The 21,325-nt window shown below is 42.1% G+C and overlaps 1 protein-coding gene across 2 annotated transcripts in view; it reads right to left on the bottom strand.

The window, feature by feature from the left end:
• Positions 1 to 12,903, bottom strand: part of LOC110522255 (protein stum homolog) — a 41,373-nt gene extending 28,470 nt beyond the window's left edge. For both annotated transcript variants that reach the window (XM_021600489.3, XM_021600487.3), the window contains exon 1: positions 12,543 to 12,903. In XM_021600489.3, coding sequence (XP_021456164.1) covers positions 12,543 to 12,720 — 178 coding nt within the window. In that variant the 5' untranslated portion in view covers positions 12,721 to 12,903. The remainder of the gene's footprint in view (positions 1 to 12,542) is intronic.
• Between the last annotated feature and the right edge of the window lie 8,422 nt (positions 12,904 to 21,325).

Genomic DNA, 21,325 nt, shown 5'->3' with positions numbered 1-21,325 from the left:
AGTCCATGTTTTTTGACGACAAGAGAGAAATAGAAAACTCTCACTGCAAGTGGCCTTGGAAGGGACCACTTGTGACAGAATTAGAGGGGAACTCATCTGAGCTGAAGAAGCAGAGAGCGAGAGGGAGAGAGAGATGAGAGAGAGAGACCTTTTTAACCACTCAAACAATGTCAACAGTACTGAGCACCAATGAGTGTCTCATGTTGTTCCACACTTCAGTCCAGGTGCTAATTTGTTGGATAATCTAAAAAGCTTGTCCTTCATGATTTCAATCTACTCGTCTGTGCTATTCAAAGCATTGTTTTTCACATTTATGATTGAACATTGTTCATGGTGTAGTTCCAGAATGATTCAAAAAGGTCATTTCCACACAACATTTAGATACCCTGTCTTTGTAAAGTAAATCTACTAATGCTCGGGTGGCACCAAATAAATTAAGAAACTTGATTCTAGCCAAAGGCCCTAAAGAGTTCACAGGCTGGTATTTATTAACCCACACAGAAACAGAAAACTGGATATGCCGAGATTGAAATAGAAAATGACCTCTGCTAAATTTAACCTTGGCTAAAAACATACTCCCCCTGCCTCACAACAACCGCCTCCAATCCCATACTCACTCACTCACTCACTCGGCCCTAGCCTTTTTTGGGGACCCAAGTGAAATTTTGTTCTGAGCATCAACAAAAAAATGTGACCACCCCGTGTCGACAATGGAGAGAAGAAAATGACATTTTGGAGTTAATGTGTAGAATTGCAGGAAATTATGCCATGGAATGTAGAGAAAATGTTTCAGTGTTAAAGCAAGTTTTCTGCAATTCTACACATTTTGGCATGGGGCAGAGGGAAGATTTTTGAAATGTATAACAAATTTCATGCAATTCTACTCATTTTGCCATGGGGTGGCTTTTCTACTCAATTTGCCATATAGTGGATAGAAATGTTTGCAGTTTTGAATACGATATCTGAGTGAGTGTGGCGAACAAAATCAATGCCCCCCCTCCTCGACGGTAATTTGACAATGGTTACTACAACTTTAGAAAGCTGGAAAGACTAACTTACCAATCTAAAAAATGTTAGCTGACATGGGCTAATTGACTCACTGTCAGTGACTGACAACAAGAGAAAAATTGCTGATGCACAACCAATTTTCAAATTGCAACTTGTGTATTGTACTATTCTAACTCAACATTAACTGTTTTTCTTTGGGGGGGGGGGGGGGGTTCATCTGCGGGCCTAGAAAATGGGGTCCGTGGCCACCAGTTGCCCATCCCTGCTCTAGCACTAGCTGACACAGCCAATCAATCCTTCACCCATGCAACCACCCCCACTTTCACTGGGCCTGGCTGCCTACCTGGGCTCAACATCTGCTCTCTCAACAGATCTGCTCTCTCATTATGGTGGCATACTACAACATCCATGCTCTAGCTGGCTGGAGAGGGCCACATGTCAATTTGTTTGGATTATATCGCCTCCAAACATATTGGGATAGCGTATAACTAGTGGATGGTTAACTTGCATCAAAGCAAAACCCCACATTCAGTACTGTCTGTGCCTACCTGTGTTTCTGATCCCTAGACGCTAACAAACTGTGTATGACAGCTAGATAACAGTCTCTCTTTCTGTGTGTGTGTGTGTGTGTGTGTGTGTGTGTGTGTGTGTGTGTGTGTGTGTGTGTGTGTGTGTGGCAGACGTGGGATTAGCCTTGAGGTTGGGCACATGGGAGATGTGTAGCCTGCCATGATTGCACTATTGTCAAAGTCTTTCCAGCATGCAGACCGGAAATTGAAAATGTGTGCTTAAGTGACCTCAATTTATCATTTTTATAAAATGACACAAGCTCAAGGACAAGTGCAGCATGCACTCTGGGCATGTGACAGCAGCGCCATACTGTAACAGGCTGCAGGTGCTACAATGTATGACTAATCTAATTTGATTAGTTTGAATGGCCAGAATCTAGAACATATACACTCTTAGAAAAAAGGGTTCTTCAGATGCCCCAAAGGAGAAAGAACCCTTTTAGGTTCCATGGTGAACCCTCCGTGGAAATGGTTTTACATGGAACCCAAAAGAGTTCTACCTGGAACTAAAAGGGTTCTACTTGGAACCAAAAAATGGTTCTTCAAAGGGTTCCCCTATTCGGACAGCCAAAGAACCCTTTTAAGTTCTACATAATACCTTTTTTTACGAACAGTTTGGGGATCCAGTTTGAATTAAATTATATTAGATTGATTGGCTGTGTTTGAAAAAACAGTATCCAAATATCACATCAACTCTACTCATCTGTTGCAATTGTGGTGGGTTGTAGAATATTTCTGCATCAAGTGCGAAAACCTGGCAAGAAACACCTTTCTCCCATTGGTATTAGACCGCACTTTATCAAGGGCATGGAGCTGCTTGTTTACAATGAAGTAAACTCTAACAGGCTGACCACACCGCTAGTGTCGCGAGCATTGCAAAATAAATGTAGAAATCTATGTTATTCAATTATTGCACCCACACTGCTCGCGTTTGCCAACGAGCGTCTGCGTTGCCAAGGGCTAAAATAGAAATCAGTTCTATTTCTGATGCAGATCGCGCTGCAAGTCCTGCCTCTCCCATCTCCTAATTGGTTTATATAAGCAGGTACCCACGTGCCATCTCCTCATTGGTTATACCCACGTGGGTGACTGAAAGACGAACGAGGTCAGTGGCAGTAATGGACCTAATTTATGAAAGTTGCCAATCGCGATATAAAGTCAGGAGAAGAAAAAGCGTGGAAGGAAGAGAGATGAATAGAAACGATTCGGTTGACCGGTTTGTGTGTGGATTAATTGGCGGAGTAGAGGACCTTGTGCATTTCAGGTAAAATAACAACTCAATGTTTATATCCCAGGACAAATTAGCAAGCATGTGCAAGCTAACTAGCTAAATTGCCATGAATGTTTAATGCTTTTTGACCTGTCCTCAAATGAATATAATTGGTTCAGAGTTTGTTTTGATATTTTGTGTCGAGGTCACCTTTGGTGTGGGGGGAAAAAATAAATGTGTGCTCGATGGGTTCCGTGTTAGGGAGAGACTTGAACCGTCTCTGAGGTTTGATTTTAAAACATTCCCATTGAATAATAGTTCTTATTGATATTAATTTGTCAACACTCAACCAAGATCCCAAATACACATGACCCTGAAACAGCAGGGGTAGCCTATTGTCTACTTCTAAATAAACCCACGTTATTCTCTTTCCCAAACCAAACACAAAGCCATTCTGGAAGTTCAGTCAACACAATTAGAGACTGGGGGAGGATATCAAGATGTCCTCATGCAGCCCGACGCTTTTGCATCATATGATGGATCTCTGCTCTTATGAATCATTTTGCGATGTCTACCCAGACCTCATTTTCCTCTGTTTTCAGTAATGGAAATGTGCATGTGTCTGGATGGAGCTGATTAAGTTGCTTCTGGGAAGGAAGGCTCACGTTTATTGCTTAGAGGGGGTTTGTCATTAATCATCCAGCACTTACTCTGACACGTCACTGTAACCACTCACCACGTACGGCAATTTGTTCTGGCCCAATGTATTTACATTTCTGATGGCCACCGGGTTTCTGTACAGTATTAAAGCAGGATGGATGGTAGAGATGGAAGACGTGTGTCTGATGTTATCTTACTCATCTAAAGGGTGAAACATAAATTCTCTGTGCTTCTGTTGGGGTGAGGATCTGTAAGCCAGCTGTGTCGCCGGACCAATGCCAAACCAAGCATCTCCATGGCATCGCTCTCTCTCTCTTTCATCTCTCTTCTCTCTCAGTCCTAATAAAGCTTGTTTACAGTGTGTTAGATGGCCAGTACTGTACTGTAAGATATCCAATGAGTGTACAAAACCATAGGAACACATTTCTAATATTGAGTTGCACCCCCTTTTGCCCTGAGAACAGCCTCTATCTGTCGAGGCATGACCTACAAGGTGTCGAAAGCATTCCACAGGAATGCTGGCCCATGTTAACTCCAATGCTTCCAACAGTTGTGTCAAGTTGGCTGGATGTCCTATAAGCGGTGGACCATTCAGGAAACTTTTGAGCCTGAAAAACCCAGCAGCGCTGTAGTTCTTGACACATTCAAACTGGTGCGCCTTGCACCTACTACCATACCCTGTTCAAAGGCACTTAAATATGTTGTGTTACCCATTCACCCTATGAAAGGAACCCATACACAATCCATGTCTTGTCTCAAGGCTTAAACATCCTTCATTAAACAGTCTCCCCCCCTTCATCTAAACTGATTGAAGTGGATTTAACAAGTGACATCAATAAGGGATCATAGCTTTTACCTGGATTCACCTGGTCAGTCTATGCTATGGAAAGAGCAAAAAAATGTCATGGCATATTCTATGCAGGTCTACCATCTTGGGATTAAAAATGTGAGTGGTCGTTTCAGGTGTATGCAATTAGCTTTCCCTAAAACAGCCCATAATCTCCCCCTGCTATGCGTCCTACTCCTGCTGAGTGTCACCAGAAAGAAAGACACAGCCATCCATAGAGAAGACCTTTAATGGTAGGAACAGCCTTCTGTTCTGGTAGCTCTACCTGCTGTCATGGAAACGGCAGCGTACTACGGGGAGGGAGAGCAATGGGAGTGGTACAATGGGGGCCCTGTAACCATTCAGAAGGCCTTGTGATTAAAGGAGCCAATAACAACTGCTCTGTAACAGGTTAGGGGACAGAGAGAAGCCACACATGGCCTGTTGCTTCTGTGGTTTGACTGTGGTTTTCCTACGTTGTTTTTGATGCTGCCTTTTTAATTTTATGAATCACATTGTAATGCTTTGCCATTGTCAGAATGCTATTCTATGATGTATCCACAGAAGAAGAAAAAACACATCCTGTCCAAGGTTACAGTGGTCTTCCCATTGTGTGAAAACTAATGGAGAGTGATACAGTACCTCCAACTGTCTCACTTGTTGATCAGATTATAATGGACATCCTCCACAATACCTTCATTGTAAAAGACGGGAAGACACAAAGGTGAAGAAAGATTGAGCAAAAAAATAAGAGGATTTCTTTAATTCTCCATCAAGACCAATAATTAGAACTAATTGTTCTTTCAAATATACTGTTTTTACATTTAGGGAGCTTCATGTAGCCTACAATGAAAACAGGTCTGAACAGTTAAAAAAACAGATACCAAAGTCCAATTTGAATGTTTCCATTGGCATGTCTTTGAAGGGTATTCCTACGACTAGTCATTGATCTTGAAACTGAATTCAATTTGGACCAGCCTCGCCAAACAGATAAGGATCACATGGGACGAAAGCCAATGCTATTTCCCTCAACCAATGAATCCCCATCCCTCTGTCCACAGTCCCAGTCACACTATCTGGTCTCACTCTAAATGTAGCCTAATTTCTCTCTCTAGAAAGCTGCTGGTGAAAGGTGCTGACAAACAAGCTAGCAGATATTAATTTATTTAGTCAGTTCAGCAGAGGATTTTTTTTATATATTTCTTTCAATTATAGCCGTATCAAATCCAGTGCCAATTAACGAGATTTCATTTAACTTAATTTGGCACACAGCACATGCCACTAGCAATTACAGTAAACACAAGGAGAGGGTGTGTTAGATATGGCTCACTGACTGTAGAGGGGAGGAGATGTCTCTTTGTATTTAGCACTCAGCTACTGTACATTACTACTTTCTATCCGCTCTCTGTTCCTCATCTCAGGTGCTGACTTCACAGACGCCCAATCTGACCAGTCAGAATCTGGCCCTAAGAAATATCTCTCCTTCCTAATAAAACATAAAGCTGCTACTTAAAAACAGCTTTGCCCAGCACCTGTGAATGCATTTATTTTCTCTCAGTCGTGGGACTAGTGGAAATCCCAGTTGACGTGATGGCCTTGCAGGAAGTGTGATGCTGTTTCAGTGTAAATAGGCTGATGAGACAGCAACACTAGCCAGGGTATAGGTCAAACCACAAAATCAAGAATAAGACTGGTGATTGGACAAAACCTGAAGAGACATGGTAGTCACACAGAAACCTCAACTGCTGCTGGGTGACATGGGAACTGGGAAGGCCTGTTGGCAGCTGGCAGTCTCACCCACAACACTCAGTATAGCCAGTCCTGACTGAGAAGGGAGGAAAGCTCTTTTTCACTGGTGTGGATGGCCAGAAGGTGGACCAGACCACCCCACCCCACCCCTCGGGTTCCTGAGTTGCACAACGGTCTAAGGCACTGCATCTCAGTGCTCGAGGCGTCACCACAGACACCCTGGTTCGAATCCAGGCTGAATCACAACCGGCTGTGATTGGGAGTCCCATAAGGCGGCGCACAATTGGCCCAGCGTAGCCCGGGTTTGGCCGGTGTAGACCGTCATTGTAAATAAAAATGTGTTCTTAACTGACTTGACTAGGTTAAAAAAAGAATTTTAAAATACTTGAAAGAATAAATAAACATTAAAGAAAATACTAATAAAAACCACAAAAAATATAAAGAATTACATCTGGGCCAGCCAGGAACACAATGACATTACTGGGATGCCACGGATATGCCACATGGAGAGACACATTTATAGTGTTACACACTCAGTACTATAGACTCCCTAGGCCTAGTCCCCACAAAGACAGCCCAAAGAGGACAAGTCATAGTACTCGGGCCATGGATAGTGTCGTATAAAAGGGCGATCAATAACTGTGGTCAATAACCATGGATACATGAATCTGAAAGGAATCTAAGAAAGACTGTGTGTAGCTCCGTCTGGCTCTATTGAAACAGATACTGAATAGAAATACTGTATGATCAAATAACAACAGTGACTCAGTCAGTGAATGGCACTGGCAGTGAACAGCAGAGTAGGCCTAGTTCACTTTTCTAACGAGGGCCGAGCAGCTCCTGGCTCCTCTCCTTTCAGATGTGCCTGCTATGAAAGGGATATGTGGGGCCTGGGCTCCACAGGATTCATTAGGTTTAGGGCAGGATAGTGTGGAGATCAATGTTATGCTGAAAATGGAAATCACTACTATACAGATCCCATTACTGACTCCCATTAGATCCTCTAACTCCGTGGTCCAGGTTAGAGGTCGAGCGATTATGATTTTTCAACGCTGATACCGATACCGATACCGATTATTGGAGGACCCAAAAAAAGCCGATACCGATTAATCGGATGATTTTTTTAAATGTATTTGTAACAATGACTATAACAACAATACTGAAGGAACACTTATTTTCACTTAATATAATACATCAATAAAATATATTTAGCCTCAAATAAATAATGAAACATGTTCAATTTGGTTTAAATAATGCAAAAGCAAAGTGTTGGAGAAGAAAGTAAAAGTGCAATATGTGCCATGCAAGAAAGCTAACGTTTAAGTTCCTTGCTCAGAACATGACAACATATGAAAGCTGGTGGTTCCTTTTAATATGAGTCTTCAATATTCCCAGGTAAGAAGTTTTAGGTTGTAGTTATTATAGGAATTATAGGACTATTTCTCTCTATACGATTTGTATTTCATATACCTTTGACTATTGGATGTTCTTATAGGCACTTTAGTATTGCCAGTGTAACAGTATAGCCTCAGTCCCTCTCCTCACCCCTACCTGGGCTCGAACCAGGAACACATCGACAACAGCCACCCTCAAAGCAGTGTTACCCATGCAGAGCAAGGGGAACAACTACTCCAAGTCTCAGAGCGAGTGACGTTTGAAACGCTATTAGTGCGCACCCCGCTGACTAGCTAGCCATTTCACATCGGTTACACCAGCCTAATCTCGGGAGTTGATAGGCTTGAAGTCATAAAGAGTGCAATGCTTGAAGCATTGCGAAGAGCTGCTGGCAAAATGCACGAAAGTGCTGTTTGAATTAATGCTTACGAGCCTGCTGCTGCCTACCATCGCTCAGTCAGACTGCTCTATCAAATCATAGACTTAATTATAACATAATAACACACAGAAATACGAGCCTTATCTTATTAATATGATCGAATCCGGAAACTATCATTTCGAAAACAAAACATTTATTATTTCAGTGAAATACGGAACTGTATTACATGTTACATTGCACAGCCTTCATGTTACATTGCACAACCTTCAATGTTATATCATAATTACGTAAAATTCGCATTGAGCCAGGCGGCCCAAACCGTTGCATTTTCCCTGACTCTGCAGTGCAATGAACACAAGAGAAGTGACACAATTTCACCTGGTTAATATTGCCTGCTAACCTTTCTGTTAGCTAAATATGCAGGTTTAAAAATATATACTTCTGTGTATTGATTTTAAGAAAGGCATTGATGTTTATGGTTAGGTACACGGAGCAACAACAGTCCTTTTTCGCAAATGCGCACCGCATCGATTATATGCAATGCAGGACACGCTAGATAAACTAGTAATATCATCAACCACGTGTAACTAGGGATTATGATTGATTGATTGTTTTTTATAAGATAAGTTTAATGCTAGCTAGCAACTTACCTTGGCTTCTTACTGCATTCGCGTAACAAGCAGGCTCCTCGTGGAGTGCAATGAGAGGCAGGTGGTTAGAGCATTGGACTAGTTAACTGTAAGGTTGCAAGATTGAATCCCGGAGCTGGCGAGGTAAAAATCTGTCGTTCTGCCCCTGAACAAGGCAGTTAACCCACCGTTCCTAGGCCGTCATTGAAAATAAGAATGTGTTCTTAACTGACTTCCCCCGAGTCCAAAAATACCGGTTTCCGATTGTTATGAAAACTTGAGATTGGCCCTAATTAATTGGCCATTCCGATTAATCGGTCAACCTCTAGTCCAGATAGGGTACAGTGGCATCCGTACAAAGACAGAGGCATGCATAGAGGGAACTCCAAATGGGACCTATTGCCAGCCCAGCATCGCCTCTTGACAATTAGGTAACGGAAGATAACGGAGGAGAGGAGGAGGAGGAGAGGGAAGAAGGGCATATAAAACCAAATTGCAAAATCCATATTAAACAGCAGTGTTGCAATTACTGAGACTCTAGGGAGGAAGCATCTGACTGAGATTCTCAATGAATTCATCTTAATAGATGTGAAGAGATGAAGGGGAGTAATAGTTTGCTGATGAAATGTCTTTCTAATGTATATTATGTATCACTATTATGATATGCATCTCATAAATGTGTATTAATGATTTACACTATACATACACAAAAGTATGTGGACACCCCTTCAAATTAGTGGATTCGGGCTATTTCGCAAACACCCGTTTCTGACAGGTGTATAAAATCAAGCACAGTTATGCAGTCTCCATAAACAAACATTGGCAGTAGAATGGCCTTACTGAGAGCTCAGTGACTTTCAAAGTGGCACCGTCATAGGATGTCACCTTCACAAGAAGTCAGTTTGTCAAGTTTCTGCCCTGCTAGAGCTGCCCCAGTCAACTGTAAGGGCTGTTATTGAGAAGTGGAAATGTCTCGGAGTAGCAACGGGTCAGCCGCGAAGTGGTAGGACACACAAGCTCACAGAACCGGACCACCGAGTGCTGAAGCGCGTAAAAATAATCTCTCCTCGGTTGCAACACTCACTACCGAGTTCCAAACTGCGTCTGTAAGCAACGTCAGCCCAATAACTGTTCGTCGGGAGTTTCATGAAATGGGTTTCCATGGCCGAGCAGCCGCACACCAGCCTAAGATCCCCATGCGCAATGCCAAGCGTCGGCTGGAGTGGTGAAAAGCTCACTGCCATTGGACTCTGGAGCAGTGGAAACCCTCTGGAGTGATGAATCCAGATGCCAGGAGAACGCTACCTGCACCAATGCATAGTGCCAACTGTAAAGTTTTGTGGAGGAGTAATAATGGTCTGGGGCTGTTTTTCATGATTCGGGCTAGGCCCCTTAGGGAAATCTTAACGCTACAGCATATAATGACATTCTAGACAATTCTGTGCTTCCAACTTTGTGGCAACAGTTTGGGGAAGGCCCTTTCCTGTTTCAGCATGACAAAGCCCCCATGTACAAAGCGAGGTCCATAAAGAAAGGGTTTGTCGAGATCGGTGTGGAAGAACTTGACTGGCCCGCACAGAGCCCTGACCTCGACTCCATCGAACAACTTTGGGATGAATTGGAACGCCGACTGCGAGCCAAGCTTAATTGCCCAACATCACTGACCGACCTCACTAAAGCTCGTGGCTGAATGGAAGCAAGTCCCTGCAGCAATGTTCCAACATCTAGTGGAAAGCCTTCCCAGAAGATTGGAGGCTGTTATAGCATCAAAGGGAGGGACCAACTCCACATTAATGCCCATGATTTTGGAATGTGATGTTCGACGAGCAGGAGTCCACATGCTTTTGGTCAAGTACTGTGTCTAACAATTTGTATCACTAATTCACTTAATTGTGTATATTGCTATTGTTTAAAGTTATAGCCTCTCTTTCATGGAAGCCAGCTACCAGAGTTGACACTGGCAAAGAAGGGAACAGTTCTCCACAGAACGCTAAGGAAAGAAACTGTTTGGAGGTTCTCTTCTGCACTGTTCAGTAAATTTGGAGGAGTTGTTAAGATGGAGTGTCGTCTTGTTAATATTGGACACAATTTCAGAGAGCAAGCTAGCAAACCTGCCGTAGCTAGCTGCTTCCCAGATATTAGCTAGTGTTATCTAGCGATAATAGAATCTCCAACAAAGTTGACAGCAACAAAATTGGTATGTGGAAGTGCCTACAAAGAAGCTAACGTAAATTCACTCACTTTTGTACATCGCCTTGGTCCGTACAATTTACCTTATTTTAGCGCACCAAAAACGTAAAACTTCCAGATCAACTGTAATGTCAATACCATTGTAAAGCACACTTTCTCCCCTTTCCTACAAAATAAATGACATGACCTAAACGCTGCCCGTTTCTGCATAATTCAAGAAGACAATGAGCACCGTCGGGTCTTTTTAAAAATGGCGGGTGGGGAAGCGAAACTAATGCGTGGTAGTGAGAAGGAGAACATAGTTTTTTTTCACTCGATCTGTCCAACTTATCACCTTATCGCCTCTAAAATGTAAATAAAACACTATAAAGAGTTTATATAATGTGTCATTACATACCTATTTAAAGGTTGTCGAATTTGAATCAGGTTTTTAGGACAGGGCTAAAGTTATCTTAGAAGTAAACAGCGGCTTTGAGAATGATGATCGCATGCAATGATGACGCAAAAAATGACTAGGTATCCCCCCTTACCCCCGTCACTGTCCATTTCTTGTTTTTAAAGGACGAGAGAAGTGCTACACCTGGTGGAGAGAGATTCTACGGCAGAAATAACTTTTCTCCAATACTATAGAGCTATTACCATGTCGATCAACGCTTGAATAGATACCTAGTTCACACCACCGATTTTGAAGTCAACACAGTCGCTACAGTCCCATTAGTTTTCTTTGTAGCCTTGTTTGAATGTTGCGGTTGCGCACATTTGTACGGAATGGGGTGAGTTTACGTTATCCCGTGAATCTTGAAAGTTTTAGTTAGAGCTTCCTCGAATACTTGCTCAGAAAGCTCAATGTTTTCCAGTCGTACGCTAATCCGCTTCACCAAGGACTGTAAACAGCTGAGGCTCTCATCCAAAAGCGGAAGTTATGTCACAGGCTCTCCCTTGTGCTCAGAGGGCACTTTCGTTACTGCAGTTTATCTGATGTACTGCCAAAAAGACAATAGAGAAGTTACATTTTTCTAGTCCAAATAAGACACTTTAGTCATTACCTTTGTGCACAAAATAACAATTTAATTACTAAAATATTTGTTGCAGGGTCCTTTTTTTTGCACTCAGAGTGTATGAGTGCATCAAAACTGTGATGTATCATGGGTAAAACGTGACCGACTGACTGATCTACAAATAATATTGAGTAGTTATTTATGATGCAAGTTGATTTGTAGATTAGTCAGTCTCACCTTGCCTTCAAAGTGGGCTGAAATGTCGAACGCATTAACATTTTATATTAATATCAATGTCTGTCAAATTTTTGGATGACGTCATGATGACCTCGTCGCTCCTTCGCTGCTCCATGTACGCACTGAGCGCTAGTGAGCGGACAGAGTAGTCCCAGTAAAACCTGAACTAGCAAGATGGCAGCAACCACTTTTAGCTTTATGGCCTCGCTTTTCTCTTTACTCCTACGCCCAGCAAATGTTACAACCATGTCCCAAGCATCAGTGGTGCATTCATTACGTCTTGCAACGGAAACCGTTTACAGTTTAAGAACTGCAAGCAAAGGGAATGAAGGGAGCAGGGACCTACCAGAATTTTTCCAAAATAAAACAGTGTTTTGTTGCAAAACGTTTGTTGCAAAAAGTTTGGAGTAAACAGTATCTGTTGCAAAACGTTTTGCAACAGAATGGCATAATTAATACACCCCGGGTGCGCATAACGGTGAATTCAGACATTCACAAAAAAAAAATAATACAACTACAATGATAATATAAACGAATTTGTGATGAATACAAACCTTTTCAAAAAGTATGCAAATATTCAGTTCTAAGAAAAACCTAAGAAAAACAGTGCCATATGCTCACTGTATGCTTTCGATAGTTGCTACTTCACATGGTGTTATAAAAAAAGTTGCTAAATCAAAGTGTAAACTCACCTAAACCAGGAACAAAAGTGTTGAGAAATAGGCATATTACTGCTACTGGGAATGGCATGTATGGAATAGCTGCACGCAAAGGTCCTTTCTTCTCTCTTACTTGGACCACAACTCCACTGGTCGAAGAAGTAACTCCCTTTTCATTCATATCGGTGTCTTTCTGGTCCATCTTGAGCATAAAACACGCAAAGTGTGAAATATTTATCACACCTCTCCAAAGATGACCAACTGAACGAAGTGGACTGACTGTGTGTGTGTGTGTGTGTGTGTGTGTGTACGAAGGTAGCACGCAAGCACCGAGTATCTGCTCCTTTACACAGTTTTGTGAACACTGGGGGACTGACTACTTACTGTAGGTTACATAGCCTGATATATTTAAAGCGGCAGTACCCTGCTTGGTGTTTCAAAATATCTACCAATTAATGCCACCGAGACACCAAGAATTAGGCAAATAATAATTATAATAATAAATAAATGCAACAAACAATATTTGCTCTATTTATATTCATATTATGGATGCACAACTAATGGCCTTTGGGTAGCAGAGAACACTGCATTTAAAACAGATATGTTCCTCTAGCTAAACCTCTCAGCTGCAGATTCACATGTGTAATAAAGTGTTGATAAATGTTGAGAACATCATGGGCTAGACAGTTCTGATTGGAGAATCGCCGTTTGCATCACAGAGCAGTGAAAAATAATCTATTAAATCCAGTTTTTAGATGCTACCGCCCCACCCCCCCTTTACTTCACGTCTGCTAATTTTGCGTGACTCATTAGCCAACAACAGACAGGTGTAAAAGCAGGGGGAAAAAACTGAAAACATAGGATTTAATAGATTCTTGTTCACTGCTGTGCGATGCAAACGGCAATTCTCCAATCAGAACCGTCTACCGATTATGGATCTAGCTTCGAACGCAGGACAAATGCTCCTAGCAGGTGCATTCATTGGACCATGAGTTGTCTCAAACGCAGTCGCTACAGTCTGCCCTCATTAATTTATGAAATAATGAATCAAAGGTCTAACATTGGGTGAGGTGAGATAGAGAAAGAGAGAGAAAATAGAGAGGCAGAAAAAGGAAAGACAGCTTGACATGTAATACGGTTGAAGTTGGAAGTTAACATACACTTAGGTTGGAATCATTAAAACTTGTTTTTCAACCACTCCACAAATTTCTTGTTAACAAACTATAGTTTTGGCAAATCGGTTAGGACCGCCAACAAAAATAATGACCTACCCAAAACAGGACACCAAACAGTCCAAAAACATAACCAAACACAACCATCCACAAACAGAACAGAAAACAAGCCCGCACAAACGCAGGCGGGCATAGAAGGCTTAAATAGCCCTGAACAAAACCCCAAACGAGAAACAGGTAAAACCAATACAGACATAACCAACAGAAAAGGACAAGGGAATCGGTGGCAGCTAGTAGACCGTTGACGACGACTGGCGAGCGCCGCCTGAACAGGAAGAGGAGCCACCTTCGGTGGAAGTCGTGACAAGCTCTGTCAGGAGGAATGGGCCACAAATCACCCAACTTATTGTGGGAAGCTTGTGGAAGGCTACCCAAAACATTTGACCCAAGTTAAACAATTTAAAGGCAATGCTACCAAATACTAATTGAGTGTATGTAAACTTCTGACCCACTGGGAATGCGATGAAATAAATAAAAGCTTAAATCATTCTCTCTACTATTATTCTGACGTCAATAAAGTGGTGGTCCTAACTGACCTAAGACAGGGAATTTTTACTAGGATTTTTACTAGGAAAAACTGAGTTGAAATGTATTTAGCTAAGGTGTATGTAAACTTCCGATTTCAACTGTAGATTCTAAAGGCTTTCCTGGTCCTTTTAAATGGCCTAGTCGTCTCCCAGCCCTGCTTCTTGGCTGCTGCTTGGTAATCATGCCTGATGTTTCCAGTGGGCCCACAGATCAAAGCTGAAATTACTGGGCTGTCCTATTAAAGCTCTGTGCAGAGCCTTAGGTTTACCCTGTAATTAATGGGATAATTAAGGGCAGTATGAGTCCAAATCAAGGGCACCGCCCCAGAGAGATATGAAGACAGTCATTGGATATGACTGGATGACCTCTCACTCTGACCTTAGTACAGTCCCCCTCTACCTTATTAGAAATAACCACTGAAGTCTCCCTACGGCACAGCGGTCTAAGGCACTGCATCGCAGTGTTGCGGCGTCACTACAGCCTGGATTTTGATCTCACAACCGGCCGTGACCGAGAGTCCCATAGGGCGCCGCACAATTGGCCTAGTGTCGTACGGGTTAGGGGAGGGTTTGGCTGGGTGGGATCTACTTGTCTCATCACGCTCTAGCAACTCCTAGTGGCGGGCGACTTCGGTCGCATGTTGAACGGTGTATCCTCCAACACATTGGTGCAGCTGGCTTCTGGGTTAAGCTAGCGGGTGTTAAGAAGCGCGGTTTGGCGAGTCATGTTTTGGAGGACGCATTATGCGACCCTTCGCCTCTTCCGAGCCATCTGGGAATTTCAGCGACGAGACAAGATCGTAATTGGATATCACGAAATTGGGGAGAAAAAGGGGGTCAAATTTGAAAAATAAATCACCACTGATATTTCTCACTGACCGGCTGGTTTATTGAGCGTGACCTTCTATTGCCATGTTGTAAGAGGGTTATAATACCAGTGAGATTGTAGAGGTTATGCCTCAAGTGCTTCTGTTCTGCAAGATTGGTATAATTTGTCCTGCCAATTAGCCAAATGGCATTAATGGGAACAGAACAGTATCCACTGGGTTGGGTTCCCTCCTACATGCATAGGCCTAATTAGGTTAGCATTGTCTTATTGACATGATTGCTTTGTAATGTATTTTTATTATATAAATACGAAATCTCCTAAAAAGATTTGGATAATTTGGACTCCTAATAAGGTAACAATGGTATCAATTCCATTATGTTACTGTATAACATATTGTGTACTCATTGTGGGTATGGAACAATTTTAACCATTTATATGTGTAGAATTGTTGGAAGAAATTTAACCTTGATACTGTGTGGTGAGACTGTAGAGTGCCTTTTAATATAGTCCACATGGAGAATTCAATACATCTAAAAAAAAAAAAAGCTAGATAAATTGACACAATTCTGCATTTTTACATTTCTTTCCTCACACCTGTATCACTTTTAGGAAGATTTTAAGCCACGTAACCCCAAAAAATGTTTAAATTATTTTGTTACTTTGTCAAAAGTCACTTCTGAAAATTATGATTTATTTACATCTGTCCCTCCTTTTATGTGAACTCTCGTTTTCATAATGGTGAAACTATTTTAAATATTATTTTTAAATGGAACATTGAACATCTAAAAGTCAGACCATAGAGTAAAGGCAGGTGAGCTGGTTCTACTCTTTTTGGACATTTTCTGGTGTTTTGTGGTGGAAACCTGAGACAGACAGGATAGAAATGTTTTGGGATGAAGCTTGTATTCAATTGCCACTCCCTGATGCACACAACAAGCTTCCATTCCCGCTGTCACAAGGGAATTTCAAATCATATCAAAAATCAAATTGTATTTGTAACATGCAACATGTGTAGACCTTAGTGAAGTGCTTACTTACAAGCCCTTAACCAACGATGCAGTTTTAAGAAAAATATAGGTTAAGTAAAAAATAGGAAATAAAGGTAACAAATAATTCAAGAGCAGCAGTAAAATAACAATAGCGAGGCTATATACAGGGGGTACCGATACAGAGTCAATGTGTGGGGGCACAGGTTAGTCGAGGTAATTGAGGTAATATGTACATGTAAGTAGAGTTAAAGTAACTATGCATAAATAATAAACAGAGAATAGCAGCAGCATGAAAGGAGGAGCAATGCAAATAGTCTTGGTAGCCATCTGATTAGCTGTTCAGGAGTCTTATGGCTTAGTGGTAGAAGCTGTTGCCATAAGACTCATGAACAGTGAATCAAATTTATGGCTGATTTAAGAAGAAATCGTCAACCCTGTTACTTTATTTGGCACAAACCTGTTTTTAATGATGTTGAACATGTGCTCTTTATGACAGAATGTTAAAATTAGGTAAATCCCAACGTTTATTTTTTTACCAAGTTACACTTCTCAAAAGGCACCGAATTGGTGAAATTACCAAGAGGTCGAGCAGAATTTTCTCAGACTATCCCCTCTGAAACAGATATGGTTTATTAAGGACTGGACAAGGAAATGCAATTGTCAATTCTCAGTAAATATTCATAATCTCACCCAACACAGATTGTCACTCTTTATCCCTACAAGGTTGTTTGTTACCTAGCAACAGTGAAAACTGTAGGTAGAAGGGGCCATATTGATCAAGGGGGTTTGGGGTATTTTGCCTCTTGACCTGTGTGTGGGATTTATGTCATTTAAACCATAAGGTAATATGTTGAAATCCCCGTGACCCAGCCCCAAAGCATTTCAAACATGTCCATTTTACGCGGGGTCTCCGGCGGGTTGCCTCTTAAGAGGCACACATTTGGGTTTGATGAAGATTGGTCTCACCATAGAATTTGAAATAATTATATTTCTATGGGTCTCCCTTTGAATGAAATCTCCTTGAGGCATGTCTAAATAATTACCATTTCATAAACAGCTTTAATGAACTACTGTTATACCTTACGGGTGACATACATCAGCAATATGCAAAGCTGATTTATTATGCCCAATGTATTTTCATTCCAATTCACTGTTCAATTTATTTCATTTATACACATTTACTGTTGCATGTTTCATTGGAAACAACTCATATTGGAGAAAGCTTTGGATTTCAATGATATCATATCCCTTAGAGAACCCCAACCAAATGAGAGAGAAAAAGGGAGAGAGAGAGGGGAGAGAGAGAGAGAATTTAATTTTCTCCAGACATATTGAAGTACCATATGAAAGGGGTTCTCATTGCGTATTTGATATGATCCGACCTTTCCTACTCAGAACTTGATTGTTTCTCCACAGTCTCTCGTATCCCTGGGTCATGTGTTCTAACTGAAGTTCAGGCTATAACTGAGGAAATTGCGAACAAGTGCGAACAAGTCAAAAAGGTCAACACTTGCTGACTGATAAGGATCAGATGATGTCCTTCTTACTCACACATTTATTCTCCATTTATTTTATTTTATCAATCAGTTTAAACTTTTGAGTGCATTTGGAAAGGTTTAGCAACCAATCAAGCATCTCTGCATCTTATTTTTCACAGAAATAAAGGCACCGCCACCTTTGTTATCTTGTGTGGCGGCAAAGAAGGCACAACCGACTTGCCAAAACTATAGTTTGTTAACAAGACATTTGTGGAGTGGTTGAAAACGAGTTTTAATGACTCCAACCCAAGTGTATGTAAACTTCTGACTTTGACTGTTGTCATGCCCTGACCTTAGTTATCTTTGTTTTCTTTATTATTTTGTTTAGGTCAGGGTGTGAAGAGGGTGGTTTGTTTAGTTTTTGTATTGTCTAGGAATTTTGGTAGTCTAGGTGTTTATATGTCTATGGTTGCCTAGATTGGTTCTTAATCAGAGGCAGCTGTTTATCGTTATCTTTGATTGGGGACCATATTTAGGTAGCCATATTCCTTGGGTAGTTTGTGGGTTCTTATTTTATGTTTAGTTGCCTGTCTGCACTACGCATATTGGCTTCACGGTTCGTTTTGTTGTTTTGATAGTGTGTTCAGTGTTTAGTGTTCTTTCTTTAATTAAAGAAGTACCATGCTTACCATGCTGCACCTTGGTCTCCTCCATACAACGACCGTGACAACTGTAGGTAGTGGTAAAGTGACGGGGCAACAGGATAGATAATAAACAGTAGCATCAGTGTATGTGATGAGTCAAAAGAGTTGCAGGTCATTGCAGATTGTCCAGGCAACTATTGGTCAACTGTTTAGCAGTCTTATTGCTTGGAGGTGGAAGCTGTTCAGGGTCCTGTTGGTTTCAGACTTGGTGCATCGGACTTGGTGCAAAATATACATATATAATCCAGTGTTTCTATGTCAAACGTTTTTGTTATATTTCAGTCTTCTGTGATGTATATAAAGCGTAGTATGCAATATATTTCAACCATACAGTGCATTCAGAAAGTATTAAGACCCCTTCACTTTTTCCACATTTTGTTACGTTACAGCCTTATTCTAAAATAAATGTTTTTTCCCCCTAATCAATCTACACACAATACCCCATAATGACAAAGTAAAAAAATAACTACTAAAATATAACAGTATTCAGACCCTTTACTCAGTACTTTGTTGGAGAACCTTTGGCAGTGAAGCACCTTACAGCCTCAAGTATTCTTATATATGACTACACAAGCTTGGCACATCTGTATTTGGGGAGTTTCTCCAATTATTCTCTGCAGATCCTCTCAAGCTCTGTCAGGTTGGATGGGGAGCATCCAGAGATGTTTGATCGGGTCCAAGTCCGGGCTCTGGCTGGGCCACTCAAGGCCATTCAGAGACTTGTCCTGAAGCCACTCCTGTGTTGTCTTGACTGTGTTCTTAGGGTCATTGTCTTGTTGGAAGGTGAACCTTTGCCCCAGTCTGAGATCCTGAGCGCTCTGGAGCAAGTTTTCATCAAGAGATAGATACTTCCGGCGCCGACAGAGATGGCCGCCTCGCTTCGCGTTCCTAGGAAACTATGCAGTATTTAGTTTCTTTATGTGTTATTTCTTACATTGTTACCCCAGGAAATCTTAAGTTTTATGACATAGGAGGAACTATTGGATATAAGAGCAACGTCAACTCACCAACATTATGACCAGAAATACTACTTTCCCGAAGCGGATCCTTTGTTTGGTCCATCACCCAGTACAATGGATCGGATCCCAGCCGGCGACTCAAAACAACGGCGCCGCAGAAGGGGCAGACGGAGCGGTCTTCTGGTCAGGCTCCATAGAAGGGCACATCGCACACCGCACCCGAGCATACTACTCGCAAATGTCCAGTCTCTTGACAACAAGGTAGACGAAATCCGAGCAAGGGTTCCCTTCCACGTTCTTTGTTTCACGGAAACATCGCTCACTCGGGATACGTCATCAGATTCAGTACAGCCACCTGGTTTCTTCACGCATCGCACCGACAGAAACAAACATCTCTCTGGTAAGAACGAGGGCAGGGGTGTATGCCTTATGATTAACGAGACGTGGTGTGATCATAACAACATACAGGAAATCAAGTCCTTTTGTTCACCTGACCTAGAATTCCTTACAATCAAATGCCGACCGCATTATCTACCAAGAGAATTCTCTTCGATCATAATCACAGCCATGTATATCCCCCCCAAGCAGACACATCGACGACCCTGAAATAACTTAATTTGACTATGTAAACTGGAAACAACATATCCTGAGGATGCATTTATTGTAGTTGGGGATTTTAACAAGGCTAATCTGAAAACAAGGCTCCCTAAATTTTATCAGCATATCAAATGCTCGACCTGGGCTGGCAAAACCATGGATCATTGTTATTCTATCTTCCGTGACGCATACAAAGCCCTTCCCTGCCCTCTTTTCAGAAAATCAGACCACGACTCCATTATGTTGCTCCCAGCCTATACACAGAAACTAAAAACAGGAAGCGCCTGTGCTCAGGTCTGTTCAACGCTGGTCTGACCAATCGGATTCCACGCTTCAAGATTGCTTCGATCACGTGGACTGGGATATGTTCCGCAAAGCGTCGGACAATAACATTGATGAATATGCTGATTCGGTGAGCGAGTTTATTAGCAAGTGCATCGGTGATGTTGTACCCACAGCGTCTATTAAAACCTTCCAACCAGAAACCGTGGATTGATGGCAGCATTAGCGCAAAACTGAAAGCGCAAACAACTGCTTTTAATCAGGGCAAGGTGACCGGAAACATGACAGAATAAAAACAGTGTAGCTATTCCCTCCGCAAGGCAATCAAACAAGCTAAGCATTAGTATAGAGACAAAGTAGAGTCGCAATTCAATGGCTCAGACACGAGAGGTATGTGGCAGGGTCTGCAGTCAATCAAGGACTACAAAAGGAAAACCAGCCCCGTCGTGGACCACAATGTCTTGCTCCCAGACAAACTAAACAACTTCTTTGCTCGCTTTGGAGGTCAATACAGTGCCACTGACACGACCCGCTACCAAAACCTGCGGGCTCTCCTTCACTGCAGCTAACGTGAGTAAAACATTTAAACGTGTTAACCCAACGGCATCCCCAGCCGCGTCCTCAGAGCATGCGCAGACTAGATGGCTGGTGTGTTTACGGACATATTCAATCAATCCTTATCCCAGTCTGCTGTTCCCACATGCTTCAAGAGGGCCACCATTGTTCCTGTTCCCAAGAAAGCTAAGGTAACTGAGCTAAATTACTATCGCCCCGTAGCACTCACTTCCGTCATCATGAAGTGCTTTGAGAGACTAGTCAAGGACAATATCACCTCCACCCTACCTGACACCATAGACCCACTCCAATTTGCTTACCGCCCCAATAGGTCCACAGACGACGCAATCGCAATTACACTGCACACTGCCCTAACCCATGTTACCTATGTAAGAATGCTGTTCATCGACTACAGCTCAGCATTTAACACCATAGTACCATCCAAACTAGTCATTAAGCTCGAGTCCCTGGGTCTCAACCCCGCCCTGTGCAACTGGGTCCTGGACTTCCTGACGGGCCGCTCCCAGGTGGTGAGGGTAGGAAATAACATCTCCACCCCGCTGATCCTCAACACTGGGGCCCCACAAGGGTGCATTCTCAGCCCTCTCCTGTACTATCTGTTCACCCATGACTGCGTGGCCATGCACGCCTCCAACTCAATCAT

Source organism: Oncorhynchus mykiss, chromosome 4 (genome assembly GCF_057628025.1).
Source record: "Oncorhynchus mykiss isolate SJ-2025 chromosome 4, ASM5762802v1, whole genome shotgun sequence".
Classification (NCBI taxonomy): Eukaryota; Metazoa; Chordata; class Actinopteri; order Salmoniformes; family Salmonidae; genus Oncorhynchus; species Oncorhynchus mykiss.
The sequence above is the reverse complement of the archived record's forward strand: the minus strand, read 5'-3'. Positions and strand labels throughout refer to the sequence as shown.